This window comes from Pyrgilauda ruficollis, unplaced genomic scaffold (genome assembly GCF_017590135.1).
Source record: "Pyrgilauda ruficollis isolate IOZ18807 unplaced genomic scaffold, ASM1759013v1 scaffold3, whole genome shotgun sequence".
In the NCBI taxonomy this organism is placed as follows: domain Eukaryota; kingdom Metazoa; phylum Chordata; class Aves; order Passeriformes; family Passeridae; genus Pyrgilauda; species Pyrgilauda ruficollis.
Window position 1 is genome coordinate 4,337,282 of NW_024524377.1, and position 17,816 is coordinate 4,355,097.

Sequence of the window (17,816 nt, forward strand, 5' to 3'; positions counted from 1 at the left end):
GGACAGGCGCGGTTCCTCTCAGTTTTTGAAGAAAAACTGGATGTGGCACTCGGTGCCATGGTCTGGTTAATGTGGTGTTTGGTCTGTTTGAACTCTTATGATTTCCAAGGTCTTTTATAAACTGTGTAATTCTGTAATGCAGAATAAATACCTCAAATAGAATATAAGCATCTCAAAGCCAGGTACCAAGAGGACTGTGCCAGACTCTTTGCAGTTGTGCCCCATGACAGGATGAGGAGCAATGGGCATAGACCAAAGTACAAGGAATTTCACTTCAGCGTGAGGAAGAGCTTTACATTGGGGGTAGAACAGGGAGGGTGTGGGGTCACCTGCTCTGAAGACTTTCCAGATGCACCTGGACACATTCCTGTGTCACTGCTCCAGGTGACCCTGCCTTGGCAGGGGGTTGGACAGGTGATGTCCAGAGCTCCTTCCAGCCCTGACAATTCCATGATTCTGTGAGGCAGCTGCCAGAGGAAGGGGCACCTCCTGCACCCGGGGCTGGAGAACCGATGGTCACAGCCATCCCTGCCCCAGCACCCACCCTGGGGGAGGCAAGGGTTTGACTGGGGGGAAAAGTGATGGAGGAAATGACAGAAATCCATGTTAAATAGAACAAAAATAAGGTATGGTGTGCAGAGATCCTGCACGAGAGGCATGAGGTAAAGCCAGGACATCCTCCATGCTCCCAGGCTTTGTGAGGGACTGGCACAGCACAGCCAGCAAGGCAGGAGGACTCCTTGGTAGACATTTCACAGCAACGAGGACAGGACAGTTGATGTCAAGTGCTCTGATGGTAGCATTTTGGACAGAACACTGCACTTGAGCTTTTCTAAAACATCATTAGGACTGTGACTGTGTACTGGGTAACTTGCTGAGGCAGGTACTCAGATATTGAAAAGCCAAAAAACACACAGTCTCTCAGTCTGGAAATCTTTCACTGCCATACCTTGTGTAACTGGATAATAACAACTAAAAAATCCTTCAGACTTAACAGCGAAAAGGAAGCAAATCAGTGTTGACAACAGTGTACAAAATCTGTTTTACCTCTCCCAAGGTGCAGCATGTGGAAATTGTGTCACAATAATCCTCACTGGGTAAGCTTTGCATGTGTGTCATGCCTATGAAGTTTCTTAAAGAAATACCATCAGAACATGGTTCTGAGATGGATTTAAAAAAAAAATCAGATATTTTTGTATTTTCTTTATGATACAAAACAGATTTAAGGGCAATGAGAAATGTTGGATTGTCTCAAACTAAATTTGTTTTTGGAGATGAGCAAAGAGACATCTCTGTTACACAAGTGCTTTTAGAGGAGGAGGTTAGGTTGTAAGATGTATCTTGAATTCTCTAATAAATTTGGATGTGTTGCACTAATTCTCTTGGCATTTCCAGCAACTGTAGTTTGCATTTACTGTATCGGATTTGGAACCCTGAGTTGGAAGCCAAATTTCACGAGAGGGGTGAGTGAAATGTTGAACACTGTATGTTTTGAAGATTGTTTTGCAAATCTGATTTTCAGACTCTTCCATAACACTTGAATCAAGGAAGAAAAAGAAGGGCTTATTATTGACTGGACATGTAATTTTTGCGAAGGTGTACAATCTCTTAGGAATTATTTATGTTACATTATTCTCAAATAACCACAATTTTAGAAGTGGAATTCTCCAACTGTAGGCTCACTGTTGGATATGCCTTTGCTGTTCATCTGAGAGCCTTTAGCACAGGTGTGTCTGGGAACAACAGAGGTCTGCAGTTTGTAGGCCTAGAAAAAGACCAGATTAGTAAGCAGAAAATTTTATTGAGAAAAAATAGTTTGACAGCTGTAGCATTACCTGGGATTCAGTTCTTTGAAGGGGGGTGTCTTGTGTGTTTTCAGTGTTTGGAATGGGAAACAATGCAAGGCAGTAATTTGCATTCTAAGAGAGTATTTTTTTCTCCCCAAAACTAGAACACATCCATCTGGATCAAAATGGAAAATATCTTTATTAGGGAATTCCTATTTTAAATTGCACGGTTGCTTCACCCTAAATCAGCAGTTAATTAACAAATCAAAGGTATCAGTTTAAGCCAAGTAAAAAGTCAGCAAATTTGAGCAACTGTGGACTCCAGGTCTGGTATATTTCCCAGATTGTATAAATCAGTGTGGTAGACTATCAGAAAACACTTAATAATGATGTTTCTTATTAACTACATTGGAAAACCAAAGAAGGGCAGAGCTAATTAACCCTACAACTAGGGCAAAAGTTAGGATATGAGAAAAAAGCAGAATGCCAGCTTCTCCCTCTCAAGTTCAAACTGAGACCACTGTAGTTGAAGTATGATGCGCAATATTGCTTGTAAATATTCTTTTTAAACTGCCAGGTAATTTTGGGAGATGAAGTGTAACAGATCCCTTGGTGTTGGAGCCAGTCCATGCCCAGCCAGTGCCGAGCGTGCCTTCCACCTCTGCTCACCTGGTCTGAAACATTGCACTGCTGTCAGCACCGTGGATTGTCATCAATCCCCAGCTAATTCAGACTCCCAGTTAACTGGGACACGGGAGCTGAATTAAGAATAAACCTCACCGTTAAGCATTATCCACAGCAACACAGTTTATTTTTATAACTTATTCCAGTTTTAAAAGCATACAGCTGCCAGTGACACACAGGTTGTCCTCTACAGCTCTTTGGTTTACAGCACCAGGCTCATCTGACATTCTGGTTTCTCTTCCCAAGTGCAGGCACAGTCCATTACAGGTGCAAGCATCCCATATAATGACTCAGTGCATGAGCTTTACCAGTGAGAATGCAAAATGAAAAAAATAGCAGCAAGAAACACTGAAGTGTTTGTGCCCTGGACCAAATTTTAATGCTTAATCATGTCTTCAGCAGGTTCCACTTTCAACCCGACAGATTTTGACAGACATCACGGAACATCACGTAGTTGCAAGCAGGATAAAAGCTAAACCCTGTAGTGAGGGCTGCTGAACTGAGTCAGGGCCAAACCCCAGCCCTGCGAGTCTGAGGACACAAGGCAGACACTGAAGTAAGAGGAGGCTCATACACGTCATGGTAAGAACATAATTGCACACATTTTCAAGTAATCCAAGAGGCAACTTAATTTACACTGAAGGTTTTGGATGTGGATGGAGACTTTGCTCTTAGGTTCCAGAATAAGATAACTCACAGGGGCTTAATTTTCAGATTGCCCTGGAAATCAGGTCCTTTTAAGGGTTCTGGTCTACACCCAAGAAATGAAGCTTCCAAAATGAAGTCACATTAACATTGTGCACTTTAATTTTATACTTACTGACATAAATAGCCAAAAAACACAAAATGTTTTAAATGTGAATAGGAGTAGGACATTGAGAAGAGGCAGTGCATCAACCTTCATGAAAATCAACCTGTAGAAAGATTGAAGGGATTGAAATAATTCCTTTCATAGTTAGAAATATATAAAAATTCCAGCTACAATAATTTTTCATGACCTGTTACTTAAAAGTGTTTTGGTCAGTTTTCTCCAAAGCTTCATCTAAACATTCTCTGCTTCAGGGCTGAATACAGGAACTCGAAGCCTGCACCAATTTTATGTGGAAAAAATATATCATGGAGCTAAATAGTACTTATAAAAAGTTGTAATTTTGACTCCCTTCCAGGCATCCAAGCTAGCACAAGGTTAACTCAAAACAACAAACAAATCAAGTGTGAAGTTTTAAGGCACAAATGAGTGTCATAGGATGAGAATACAACTATTCATTCCACCTTGAGAGGGAACTGGCTTGCAAGAAGATAGGAAATAGGTAAAAACTTCTCCCTGGGAAAGGCGTGTTGTGTACCCAGGCACCTTTTTGGATTCACTGAGCTACACAGTCCTTCTGGGTCTTTGATAAAACCCCATCTGCAAACAGCTGCCCTGTACCGCCCGGATCTTCAAGCATCACGTCCTACAAAAGGGTCAGGGGTGGTTGCAGGTGGAGACACCCGAGCACTACAGCCTGTGTATGCCACAGCACAGTTTGTCTTCATAGACACCGTGCTCCTTTTCATGCCATTTTTCTAAGTGTATGTGAGTGAAAGAAAAACATTTCATATTAGAACAGGTGTCATTTGCTCAGGGAGGAATGTCAGGGAAGATGCAAGATGCATGTTCCCAACCCTGCCTTACCAAAATGCAGCAGCCACAGCCTGGCAGGCACATGTGAGCTGTGAGGATGTTTTGGGGTGTGCTGGAATGAGCCACGCAATTCCAGCATCAGGCCCATGTGGTTAGGGGAGCCCTCAAAGTATGGGGCTTAAATTTATATTCTTAAGTTTTAATTATCTTTTTTGACCGTAGTATCAGAAATTATATGAAGTATTCACAGGGAAATTCAGGGAGAAATTTTACAATATAAGTGTGTTAATTAAAAATTAAAATCACAAAATAGTAACTTTTAGTGGAGTAGGTTGTGGCTGCATTTGTTCAGCTTTTCTGCTTATTCTTCTAGTGCTTTTCCTTAGTTTTAAAAGTTAAGACATGCTCTCAGTAAAACAAAACATATTATATTGTTGCAATGGAAGTTCCCACTTAATTCTTTTTGCCACTATTTGCTTTAAAAATAGCTTTAATGGTAAATGAGAGGAAGCTCAAATGCACTGGAGTACTAAAAGATTTGTTTAGAACATAAAAATGCCTTTTACACGCATAAAGCGCTTTTATTTGCTTTCTAGACCATGATCCAAATCCATGGAACAAATGCAGTTCCAGGGGTTTTGCACATAGTGCTTATGTGGTTTAAGGAACCAAAAGGGGCAGAAGGGTATAAAGGCCAGGAAGGTATAAAGTGTCTTGGTTAGATGAGTTTGGATCCTGTTTGCTTACTAGAGAAAGTATGAAATAGCACAAACCCAGGAATAAACACAACTGTGAAGTGGAAATAATTTAATTCTTTGCCCACTGTGGACATCCGAAGCCTCTGGCAGTGCTGAAGTCCTGTGAATTGTACCCGTGTGGCTCATAGCAACACTTCCAGGTAAAATAATGTAACCATCCCTGTTTAACACAGAGTGAAACATACTCAGAAAGGAGGGCAGACCTAACTGGAAAGGGTCAGTTTCTGGATTAGAATACAACTGGCTTCTTATATGTTTTCATTTTTTATTCTAGGGCAACTGGCATTCACGTTTATAACTTCTTTGATAAAAATTAAATATTTTCTGTGCCTTATTCCTAACCAGTGTATCCCTCCCTTGCTGTTGTTTGGGCTGCATTCTCCATGCTTACCTCACATTGCCTTTTCTTCTCTGTTTATTGGGAGGACAGTTTGTGAAATGCAGCAAGCCATGCAACATGCTTTGGAAAGGGTTTGATTTGATGCAGATTTAGTGCTGGGGTAATTCAGAATAGATGGAAGCTCTCAGCTACTGCCTGCCCTTCTACATCTTGGAAGAATCTTCTTGTGGAATGAGTTAATGATGGGAGGCAGCTGCCTTGCTGGGCTGAGACACCTGTCCCTACAGCCCTTTAATCTCTTAGCTGCTTCTACAGGATTAAACCATAATCCTAAACTAGCATGGCAATCAGCAGGAGGCAGTGACCCAATGCAGGCAGTAGTCCTGCTGTCTGTGCTGTTCAGAGGAGGGGGTCATTGATAAACTGGGGCTTTGGGTGCAGAGAACTGCAGCAGTCCAGCCCAAGGAGCAGCGAGAAATACATCCTCAGTCAAGCACAACTTCCATTCCCAGTACCGTCCTTTTAGAAAAGCAGGCTGGAATGGTAGATTTGTCTTTTATCTGGGGACTTGAAGGTGAACATCCTCCCCTTTGTTTTAGGGAAGCATCTAAGCTGACATTTAGTAAATACCTGTTACTACAGCATTTCACAGAAACAAGTCCCATAAAACTAATTTATTAGGCTACATTATTCCCAGACAGATCAGTTTTCTAAGTTTTCCTCCAAGAACTTCATCACTGTTTGGGTGTTCAGGGATAGAATAATTTGTATGAACAATGAATGATGATTTAGGCACCTTAATTCTTCACCTTTATCCCCTTGTAAAATGTTTTTAAACACAAAGTTTACCTTGAGTTTCCTCTTTCAGAAGTCACAAATGCACAAAATGATAGCCTTATGAAGTGACCAAGCAGTTGCTTGTCTACACAGCAAATCAGTTCCTGAGCCAAAAATAGAAAATCAGGATCAGTCCCTTACAGCATCTGATTATTTTCTCTTTTTCACTTATACAGAGAAAACATTTAAATATTATGAAGGGCTGGATAGCATAAATGCTAGAGGAGGAACAGCAGGTGGTTTTTATGAGGTTCTAATAAGGTCTTTTCTCACATTTGAAAGGATTCCAGCCATTAATATGAGTTCATCCAGGTTTCAGAAGACTCCTAGAAGCTTAAACAAGTGCACTGAAAAAGTTTGTGTTTGTAAACATTTATTCTTTTGAACTGAAAAAGGCTTGCATCAGCACACATTGTACAGACTTGCAAATTACACAAGTTGAAAAAAGTTTTGTTTCATTTATGTGCAATGAATCTTAATGTCCAGTGAGCATCTGCAAATGATGAAAACTTAAACTATTAAAAAGGTTTCCAGCACTTACCAAACACAATTATCTTAGCGTGAAAAGGAAGAGAAAGAGACCCATACTGGTGGGAACACAATTAAAGTGCAAACATTTTGTCACTTGTATGAAGATACATAAAGTTTCTTCACACTTTTGTTAAAAAGAAATATTAAAATGTGATTCAGTGAACATTCTTTGTAACCTATTCATAATCCCCTTCTAGTAACTATTAAACTTGCTGGATCAAAAGCAAATTCTTCAAGGGTACAAACTTGTAATTTCTTTTGACATTGTTTGAATATATTGCAAAAGACAAGGACCACCTAAGGAGTTAGTTACTAAAATGATATTCTTTTTTTCTTAAAGAAAAACAGAAAAAGAAGAAAGAAAAGAGGAAAAAGGAAAAAAGAAAAAACACACAAGGGGCAAAGAACAGGTTAACTTGAAGATCTTGGGTAGTTTGCTAGAAAATGAATATAATTCCTTGAGAATGGTTCTCTTTTCCCCTCCACCAATCCTCAGGTTCCTGCCTTGGAATGGACTGCTGTGTGCTGGCTGTGAAAAGGGATTATAAAATACAAATCTGCATATGGATTTTTATGAACATCTGCTGTACAATAGAACTTTGGATCTGATACAAGATTTCAAAAATATAAAACAAAACTACTATAAAAGTAGGGGGCATTTCAGCAGCATTCCTTACAGAAAGCTGCCTGTCGCAAAGATGATTCCTTGCTATTGTCTGGGAGTAACTCGGTAAATTTTTTTCTTCATCTTGCTGGATTCACTGGGTTATTTATTCTTCAATGGCAAATGTCATGTGACAAAACATCCCAGGAGTCTCTATGAAGAGAACAGAAACCCCATGACATCAAACCAATCGAGGCGGGAGGACATGGAAGTAGTAAAGGCCGAGTGTCCAGCGGTGTCTCTGCTACTGCGAGCTGGCCCTCTCCAGGACGTGGAAGTCGTAGTGCTTCTTGCTGGTCCTCAGGCGGAACTTGCCGACCGCGGTGCTGCTCTGTCTCTTGAGCGCGCTCTGCGCGGCCGCCATGCTGGGGAAGGTGGCCAGAACCGTGTAGGTGGACGCCAAGTCCCCGGCGCGCTCCGGGCCCCCGCTGCCGTCCCCGCAGAGCCGCCGCTGCTGCTGCTGCGCCTGCAGGCACTGGGAATCCCTCAGCCACCGGATCTTGGCACCCACTTTCAACAGTTCTCCAAAGAGTTTCTCTGCTTCCATACGAGTTATGCCTTCTGGCAGCTCAGTAATTTCTAGAACTTTCCCCACAACTGAAAGAAGAAAAACAATGACTCTAAATTGGTTATTGCACTTAATGATACAGCATCCTAAATGAAAAATTACTTATTTCATCCTTGTATCTGCAGTTGGCTGATACCAAATCCACAGGATTCGCCTTCCTGATATTCTAGAGACCCTTTGGTCTGACATTTAGTGCTGCTTACAAATACAATTTGCTTGCTTGTACAAGTGTGCAAATAAAAGAGGGTCCTCAGAACGAAGAGAGAAAAAAAAATAAAATCATCAACAGCATATTTTGCAGCAGGTTTCAGAACTCACTACAGCATCTCACTGGCCTTGTCTGGTAACGCTTCACACATCACTGTGCCAAAAAACTAGTTGGTCTTACCTCAAAAAAAAACCTTTCCACTAAATTGTTAGAAAAACTGATTATTCTGTAACTTTCTGTGAAGAGTTGCCAGTAGGTAGCAAAAATTCTCAGTAAAGGTATTAAGATAGATGCCATCAGATTTTATTTGGATGACATCTTTACCAATTCCAGTGAGCTAATTTGTAGAACTCCTAGAATTTCTCCCACACCCATGTGCTTAAATATACTAGAACAGGAAACACTAAAAACAACCAAAGAGCACAAATTACTTTGTGGTTTTTGTCTGTTGTCACTTGTTAGTCCAGTAAAAGGAAGCAGGGGTGTGTATAATTAATATTTAATGTAACAATGTCATAGAACCACTAAACTGATATACTTGCTCTTTCTTTTAGTACTCTCCGGTCCTGAACTTCTCTGGTCTTTTCTCCAGCCTTCAAAACTACACTTTTCCCATTTTACTTCCCTTTTCCCCTCTCTCCATGTCTTCTTCTCCATCCTTACATTTCCAATGTTTGCTATGTCCAATTTCTCTTCGCTCTGGCCCTTCTCACCTGTGCTTTTCTTGTACATACCCAGCCCATCACCATAATTCATTTTTCTGGAGGACTGTGTCAGTCAGCAATTCTATACCTGGTTCTCCTGCACCAAGATCTGCTGAAGCAGCCTTCTTTGCTGGTTTCTTTCCCCTGTTTCCATGTCGGTTTCCAGGCTGACACTGGAAATATTGACATAAAGAGAGTACTTAACAACAATCCATCAGTATCTTAAAATTCCTAGTCAGCTCAGTGACTGAGCAGTGCAGAGCAGTGTCTGGAAAATAACCTGCACTACCACGGGTCAGAGAAGATTTTCACATTCAATTTAATTACTGAGTTTGATAATCCTACAGACAGGCACATTCAATCCTTCACTGTAGAAGAAAGGGAGGCAATGATGGGGGGAAAAAAATCACCTTAAATCATCTTGGAAGAACATCCCCCTGACCCATCACATCCTCTAGCTGGCATTGGGTGGAATTGAGCAAGGCAGAGGCAGGGGGTTTGTGTGTCCCAAAAATTAAAGAGAGGGAAAGAATTTTCAACTTTGCTAACACCAATATTTTGGGTTTGTTTTTCTCAAAAGGAACAAACACGCTCTTGGTTTAAAAATTACCGCGTGTATTTTTTTTTAGAAATGGTTACTTGAATAAAAGAAAATAGTTTTCGCAAAGGGTCCCCTTTAGATTTTGGAATTAGCTAGTGAGTTGCTTAAAACCAAAAGCCATAGTTCAGATAAATGTTTCTCACTTTTTAATACAACGAACAAGAACAGCGGGGAGTATTGACATGGAATAAAACTTACTGCAAAGCAAGCACCTTCCACTCAATTACTCTCCAAGTGCAATAACACATTCCCCTATTTTAGGTGGTTGTAATGGTAGTCCTGGATTGGTTTTTTTTTTCATTGTTTCATGAGATTGTTCTCTTTTAATACCTGTTGGCTTGTTACTTGTCCACGTAACAAAGATGGATTGTATTGCAGGGGTTGGCCAAGCAATGGGTATCTGGCATCTCCTTAAAGAGAAAGGTAATTAGAAGGGTTTTTCTGTTACAGGATATCTTCCTCCAAGTCCCTCTCACACTGAAAATGTTACACAGAAGAGCAAGCAGAACTGCTGTGCACAAAGCTGAGTGTCTGGCTGGGCTAACAAACTCAGAGCTGCCCTGGTCCATCACTGTCAGCCACGTCCTGATCCCAAGGTGAAAAGGTACAAACTTGCTATTTATTTATGTATTTAGGGATTACACTCAAGGTTTTCTTCACTGCAGTCTTAGATAAGTCCTTTTGTTTCAAAATGAGCTTAATAAGTCTAAAGCTTCTCTCAGAATGCTAATTTAGTCATTTCATGGTTATAGCCCTGATTAGAGCCAGGTCCATCTTTAGATTCCTATTTGTTGCAAGGATGCACAAAGACAATGCACTAGAAATTTTCAGTAATCACAGCAGATGAAGGGAGCTAAGAGGTGTGCTTCAAACAGCCCACCTGGAATTTTTACAACATCAGAATACAAAGCAATGACAAAGATTATACAACAAATAAGACAAAGACAAGAAAATAAGGTTCTCTTTATCAATAACAGAGACATACAGACTTTTCTGTTAGTTTTGCTTTAAAGTAAATCTTTCTGTAAAATGGACCTGTTTATTTTGAGTTTGAGAATGTCTGAGTTTGAGAACCAGGATACTTTTGCTCACTGACAAAAGGGGTTTATATAATTGTATTATCAACTATCCCAACTCAGTGAAAACTCCCTATTTTCTGTTTTCCCGTTGACATGGCAGCAGAAGATTGAAATTCTTCTACAAGGCATTTTTTGTGTCCTTGGGTGGGTCCTATCTGAAATACTAACTGAGGTACAGTGCTGGCTAGAGGCTCCATCCCATCATGCTTGTTGTTCTACAGAGGAATGAAGAATACATGCTTAGGCAGTGATGCAGTTCAGTGCATTATCAACTAATGATTTATGGTTAAGACTTGAAGCTAAATTCTAGCAAACATTTTATTAATATTTTCAATGCTGAAATGGGAAATGTCAAAATATGAGAAAGGCAGTGTGCTAGAGAAACATATTAATGAAGAGATGAGAAGCCTTTGAAGATGTGGGGGACAGTACACAGTGCTGTGTGAAAGATGAAATTTTAAATGTTTGAGTGAGTAATTTTGGTGATTCTGCTTTAACAGCAACACTACTAAAGTGAGCCATAACTCATGAGAAAATCCTCATATAACTTGTGCTTTAAAATATTCAAATAGAAATCACACACACATTTTAGTTAACTAAAAATATACCTTGTCCAGGGACAAAAGGTCTAGAAAACTGGGAGACGATAGAAAGAGGTGTCAGTGTGGGACGGATGTTCTTCATGTTTGACAGCTGGGCTGGTGCTGGTGATTGGGCCGGTGAGGTGGCAGGGCTGCCCAGTTGAGGACTATGCTGCAGCTGGAATAAACAACACCACAGTGTTTCAGAAAGTACTACTTGAACAAACCAAACAGCACCCACAGCCTTCAAAGATTTTTAAAAGTTAAAATAGCTCTAGTGAGTATAATCAGAGCAAGATTTTTATTCCCCAAAAACAACTTCTGAAAAAAAGACAGAATTTACGCGTATTTCAGCCATGCTGGAGAAGCAAACCAGCACCTCCTACCTGTGCAGCACCGTCTAAAGTGCTGAGTTCCGTGGCCTTGTGCCCGCGGGGGTGATCACAGTAGTACTTGCCGGGTTTCCTCTGCGTTGGTGACGGGTTCCGCGGCGCGGCGCTGCCGGGCACGTTGAGCTGCATCATCAGCACCCCCCCGGCGGGCGGCGGCGCCGCGGCTGCAACACAGGAGCCACAGGCACGGTCAGCACGGCACCGGGAAAAGGGAAATAACATACGGAACACCTTTGGCTAAAGAAGCTGCTGATTCTAGAAAACTGGAGCAGTATCTTCTGTATAATTACGTTTCCACTATCAGCTACACCTGCAATAGCTAACTTAGAGAGGGCTTCCCAGAAAAGGAGATAGGGGAGCCACTGAAAGTCATTGCTGAGAATATTTTTGAAAGAAATCACTCTATTTATTAGTAGTTGACAGTATTCAACATTCACTGCAGTTTCTATCAGAGCACTGTGTTGCAGAATGTGATATTAAGTGAAAATATGCTTCATTGAAAAACAGAAGGTTCCTAGTTTTACATGTACGGCAATGCAGACTCAAAATGTTTTCTCTGATACGATGGCATAGATCAGAAAGACGTGGGATCAACCTTTAGTCTAGGCAGACTTACCCTCACTTACAAGTCCTCCCAGGAATGCTTTTCTGGGCAGATACTGCAAACTGATCCCCACACCCTGTCCCACTTGTGTCCTGTGGTAGCCACAGAAACTCCAGAGTCAGGGGAGAACACCTCAGCATCCAGCACTGCTGCACAAGGTTTCACACCAGGAGCTGTAAGGAGAGGCTGCCCAAGAGACAAACCATCTCCCCCCTCTGCCCCAAGTAATTTAAGTAATGCCCTTTTTATTTGTAAATGGTTGTTTGCAATTTCCTTCTCTGCTCTACCCACTTTTTATAACATTTCTCAGAAACCACGATTAAAACACACAGTTTAAACATCATTTAATCATCCAGAAAGCAGGATTCTGCATCTTCTGAATTTACTGTCACGTCACAGCATCAAGGTACAGATTATAAAATGCATTCATCTGGTGTATTTTATAATGGGCTGTTGTTTTCACTACCCCTGGGCTCCACAAAAATAAAGAGGCTTCTTCAAAAATCAAACCAAACTATGCAGAATAAGAAACACATAAAATTAAAACTACACTAGCTTTTGTAAATTGTATTTGGAAATATTTATTACGTGGCTAACTGAATTAACAATGTTTTTACATCTATACTTTCTTTTTAATGGCAAGAAGTTTTACCCAGGTGTTACAGATGGCAATTGAACCATCAGGTATCTGGCCGGCTTTAGCAGAGGATATAAATTAAGGAGTCCCTGCAAGAGCCACATTGTGAATATTTCTATTTTGTTGCACAGCAGAATAAAATACAACTCCATTTATGACTGCTACACAATCAGAATAATATACAACACAAAAGTTTTCCACTGGTAAAGCCATAAACTTATCTAGTCCCTATACGTAAACCTGAGATATACCAAACACCTATATACACACTATGTCTAACACACAAAAATGGGTTTAATTTTAATATTATATGCATATATTTATATCTTTTATAAATTATAATAATTTACAGCTTACTGGTTTATATACAGTATTTCACTCTGCAACACTAGCATACTCTTTCTGATTTATATCTCTGTTCTCTGAGAATGGAACACCCAACAAAAACATGTTTGTCTTTCAGAAACATCTACAGCACCATCTCTAAAAGAGTGTCAATCTAAAATGCAATTTAAACTGCAAAAGAAAACTTTATACATTCAGAAAATCGTGTTTTTTCTTTTGCTTCTAATTCCCCAGCATTTCAGGAAATGAAAATAAATGGAATTCTTTTCCTAACAAAGTATCCTGACACAATGAAGTGTCATACAGTGCATAAGTCAGTTTGCAGACACTTTATGACCTGTCAAATTCCATGAGAAGGGAAACCCAGGAATCCTTCAAAGCCTCCCCAGATTTACAGTCTGGTCCCCTGTAACACTACTCTGCTGTTTGTCTGTGGACCTGCTCATTGGCCCTGCCTCAGAGGCCTTCATTCAGCATTTCAATGTCTTCACTTGCTGAAAAGCACAAGTTTTGATTTATTCCCCAGAATTTGCTCCCCCATAGAGGGCTCCCTCCTTCCTGAACCTTCCTTAACCCCCAGTTTACAGGTCTGAACTAGGCCATCAAAACTGCACAAAACCAGCACTTCCCGGAGAGATAGGAGGGCAGAAAAACAAACCGGTGCAAGGCCCCCTTTAGACATTCTGAAATGACAGTCTTCCAGAATTAAAGCCAAACAAACTTGAAGCAAAATGGAAACCAAACCAAACCTGCCCATGAACTGCTAATCCAGCTATCTTGCCACTTAACTGCATGTTATCTATTTACTAATAAACAGCTTCAAAAAACACTTCAAAGATAAATGTTTGTGAGAAACACCACATCTGTAGCAGAATCTAGGTCATTGATCTAGGGTTGTTTAATCTAGTGCTTGCTTGCAAAATACTGAGATAGTAGAATTTGAGATTATCCCTTTTTTTACCAAACAAGCCTCTAATGTATCAAATTCCCTAATAGTAAATAAAGCCTGTGCCACGGTGGTCACGGGATTGTTCTGTAATCTCTTGCTTGGTGGTTAACCCCAGTGCTCTTACTTTCCTGACCAGTCCATTATCAATTCTGTGGCTGGAACTTCAGAGTTTTAAGTGTTTGGATATTAATATTTATAAAGGTTTCATGGATTGACAAGGTTGATGTTAACACTGCTTTCAAACACACTGAGGCTTCTGTTTACACACCTTCTAAAAATTACCCAAGTATTTTGTAGATCAAAACCTTCTGAACCTGACTTAAATGTTTCTGCTGAGTAACATTTACCTGCTGAGGGTGGCCTCCAGGCTGCCCCCATGAGCCACTGCTTCACTTAAATTCCAATTTATCATTTTAAAAGATACAATAATAGCAATACAGATGAAGAATTAAAAAAAAGAAAAATAATCAGAGATGGCACTCAAGTTGCAGTTGTTCTAGCAGTTAGCCATGAAACCAATCTGAAAATTTACAGCATGTTCTAGACAGAATGGCTTAGATGAAAATCCCAATAAAATATACCTTTTTTTGTCTGCATGATGGAAAGACCAGTGGGTGAACTTTTACATGATGAGGGTGGAGACACTATGCTGTAGTGCACAATGGAAGCAGCCTGCTGTGGCTTTGACTTGGATGAAGGTGGCAATAATGTAGGAGGTGATGGCTTCTGACTTGAATGGTTGCTATAAGCTATGAAAGTAAAAGCAGTGAATAAGGCTGCCATAAAAACAAAACACCCCACACAGCTTTGAAGTACTTTCAGCTTTCCAGCAGGTCAAAAAGCTACCCCACAATGCTCAGTTTTCAAACTCCTCTCAAGAAAATCACTGCTCCTACTCTGTTAACTGAAATCTAGAATGGTTCTTGAGTAGAAGAGCCAATTATGCTGATTCCAAAATGTACCTCACTCCTTCTGTCAAACAGAAACCCAAATCTCAAAGTCTTCAGACCCACCTGGCTATTCAGACAAGGATGGAAGTGATTCTGCTGCCAATGTATGGTTCCCATATCTGTCTTAAACCACCAGTACATGTGCAAGGTATTATGATGTATGGCATTGGATTTTAAGAAAGTAACTTGAGATATTTCAAAGATAAAAAAAAAAACTGAGATTTCAAATTAATCTGCTTCAGCAGATTATTCCATTAAAAATGGAAAATAAATTCAAAAATGGAACAAAAGAGGAAATAGAATACAGCAGTTAATTCTAAATCAAACCCTTGATAGCAAATATCCAATCACCCAGCATAATAATAGCTAGACATTTTTAAAGCTTATCAATAAAAACTTTGTTCTCCAACCTGCACACTGCTGTCCTTGAAGCTGCTGTGAGTTGCATGGTGATGATGTTCTAGGAAACTGTATCTGCTCTGATCCAGGAGGCTGCAAATATCCCACAGATGAACTGTAATAACAAAAAAAGAGCATGACTAACAGGCATTTATGCTGCACTTATTTAATCACGACTTCTGCATTTGCTGTGTACATGTACTGCAAATCACTGAGCTTTTGTTCATTTTAAATCAGTAATATTCCTACCTACCCTGAATTCATTCATTCTTCAGAAGACTGAAGCTTCCCACCTCTTCCTTAGCAAAAACACGTGCCCTGCCTACACTGAGAAACTGTATTAATTCACCTATTTTGATATTCTATTTTTGTGTCCACAGCTCTATATCAGCATAAAGATATGCAGCACAATAATAATAAAAAGACAGTTTGTTGTCTTGCTCACTGCAGCAGAATTAGGTCTCGGTTACGAGATCCCCAGAGCCCCTGTCATGAGGATTTGGGATGCAATCCCTCAGCTGGGGGCTGGCCCTGGGCAGCTGGGGCAGCGCAGCAAAGACAGCTCTGCCCCAGCCCAGAGAGGAGATGGCTTTTCCAGAGGGGCATGGGAGAGGGAACAGGACTCCAGGGGATAAACAACCATTCAGCTGTTTGCAAAATGTAGGAAAAGGATAACTTGAAATGTTTATTTATGCCAGGTAGCTTCTGAGGGTAATCAGGAAAAAACAAGTTAACAGGCGTAGTTAGATTCTGTTTTACAACTAATGCTCAGCCAGAACATCAGGTTGGTGGACCATAATCAGAACAGTGCCTGTAGAATCCTGTACTAACAGATAACCATTATGGGAGTAAAACAATTCCTTCAGATTGTGGAAAAAAAAAAGTAGGTTTAATCCTCTTGGAACTACTATTTTTACCTATGTTATCGAAAGTTTGTTCCATCCTTTGTCTCACAGGTCACTTATATAATTTTAATTTAGAGATTCCTTCCATTAAAGCAGACAAAATCAAGTGAAAACTAACAAAGATGCTTTCACACAGCTTCTGATCTGTCTACTGACTCTAGTTTTCAGCAGTGACCTGAAGGCTTGACACTCAGCTCCGAACAGCACTCTGCTTTCCTTGTTCAAGTGCTGCAGCATAACTATTCCAATGAAAGCAAATGCTGCCATTGGCTGCTAGTTTGCTCTGAATTCCTAATAAAGGAGAGGGACATTCTAAATTACACAAAAGATCAAGCAACCAAACTTAATTCAAGAAAAGTCTGGAATTATGCCTACCTGTGACTTCACTGAATCTCAAATATAAAATAGATACAAAGAACAGATACAAAGAACAGGAATCCAGATTATGTAGACAAAACCATGCAGCGATGACACAAATACTACTGAGGTCTGCACTCTCAAAAGGATGAACAAGCTTCAAACTGTTGCTGCTTGTTTAAAAGTTCCCAGGTAATTTTAAATGCTGCACATTTGAAAGTTCAAAAAAACTTGAGAAAGAAAAATTTGTAAGAAGCATGAATCCTATTGAATTCTCCTAGGCACTTGCCTATCTGTTCTCAAATAGACTGCTTTGGGGACACAGATTCAGGGAGGGCTGTACATGCAGACCAATTTGCTGCTACCAAGGTAGGTAAAAAAAAAAAAGAAGAAGAAAAAAGGTTATTTATCAAACAAAAGCCAAGTTTCTATACTTGTTTCACACCCAGCTTGGTGCCAGTAGGCCTCATCAACAATACAAAGTAAGCTAAACCTTTTCCATGCAAAGTTCCAAAAAAGAAGTCAGTCTTTTTCTGGGATTCAAATTATTTTTCCTCTACACATTACTAATGTAGTATCTTTGTCAAAACCAGTGAATATGGATAGTCATCTTCAATATTACTGCAGAAAGACTGAACTGCTGAGCACACTGGTGTCTCCTGGGTAAGACATGGAATGCAGAAAATTTAAGAGGTGGAACTGCAGTAAAGTATTGCTGAAAGTGCTATGGAGACAATGTTTTCCAGTCCAACAAGTATGTCACAGTTAAAGCAGTACTGCTTGTGTCACTTAATTGCATAAGAGCAAAAAATAAATAGAATGCCTGTAAAGTAATATTTTTAATATTTGCAGTATTAAAACCAGATCCTGTCAGTTCTAACAAAGCCAGCTGCTAAGAAATCAAGTATCAGTTAAACTTACTTTAGATTGTTCTGTTGACCTGATGGAATGACACTGTAGTAGACTGGCATTCCTGTGGTGGGCAGTCCTTGGCTGGACTGACTGGGAATTATAACAGGCTGCTGATATGTCTGCTGGGGCACTGCTTGGGAACCTTGAGGCACCGAAACCTGCAATGGGCCACACAGTAAGATTTTCTCCTGCAGACTATGCTTCTGCCTCTTGACCATCATCCAGTTGATATTAGAATTTAAAAATAACCCCAGAAACTGAAATATCTTCTGGAATTCTCTAAATCCAGAATAATGGTGGTAACAGTAGCTAAAGTAACAACAGCATATTAAAAAAAAGTAATCTTTAAATCTTCTTCCTTCCAAATGGAAATGTTGGCTCCAATGGACTCCATGAATTA

The 17,816-nt window shown here is 40.1% G+C and overlaps 1 protein-coding gene across 14 annotated transcripts in view; it reads right to left on the reverse strand.

Annotated features, from left to right (window-relative positions):
* Positions 1–6,386: 6,386 nt before the first annotated feature.
* The window catches only part of R3HDM1 (R3H domain containing 1), a 79,171-nt gene continuing 67,741 nt past the window's right edge, over positions 6,387–17,816 (reverse strand). For 9 of the 14 annotated variants that reach the window (XM_041473072.1, XM_041473076.1, XM_041473075.1 and 6 more), the window contains 8 exons: positions 17,426–17,574; positions 15,254–15,357; positions 14,475–14,642; positions 11,353–11,522; positions 10,994–11,144; positions 9,637–9,716; positions 8,794–8,878; positions 6,387–7,822 (listed from right to left, as the gene is read on the reverse strand). In XM_041473072.1, coding sequence (XP_041329006.1) covers positions 7,470–7,822; positions 8,794–8,878; positions 9,637–9,716; positions 10,994–11,144; positions 11,353–11,522; positions 14,475–14,642; positions 15,254–15,357; positions 17,426–17,574 — 1,260 coding nt within the window. In that variant the 3' untranslated portion in view covers positions 6,387–7,469. The remainder of the gene's footprint in view (positions 7,823–8,793; positions 8,879–9,636; positions 9,717–10,993; positions 11,145–11,352; positions 11,523–14,474; positions 14,643–15,253; positions 15,358–17,425; positions 17,575–17,816) is intronic. The other 5 variants (XM_041473084.1, XM_041473082.1, XM_041473078.1 and 2 more) reach the window with 3 other exon arrangements.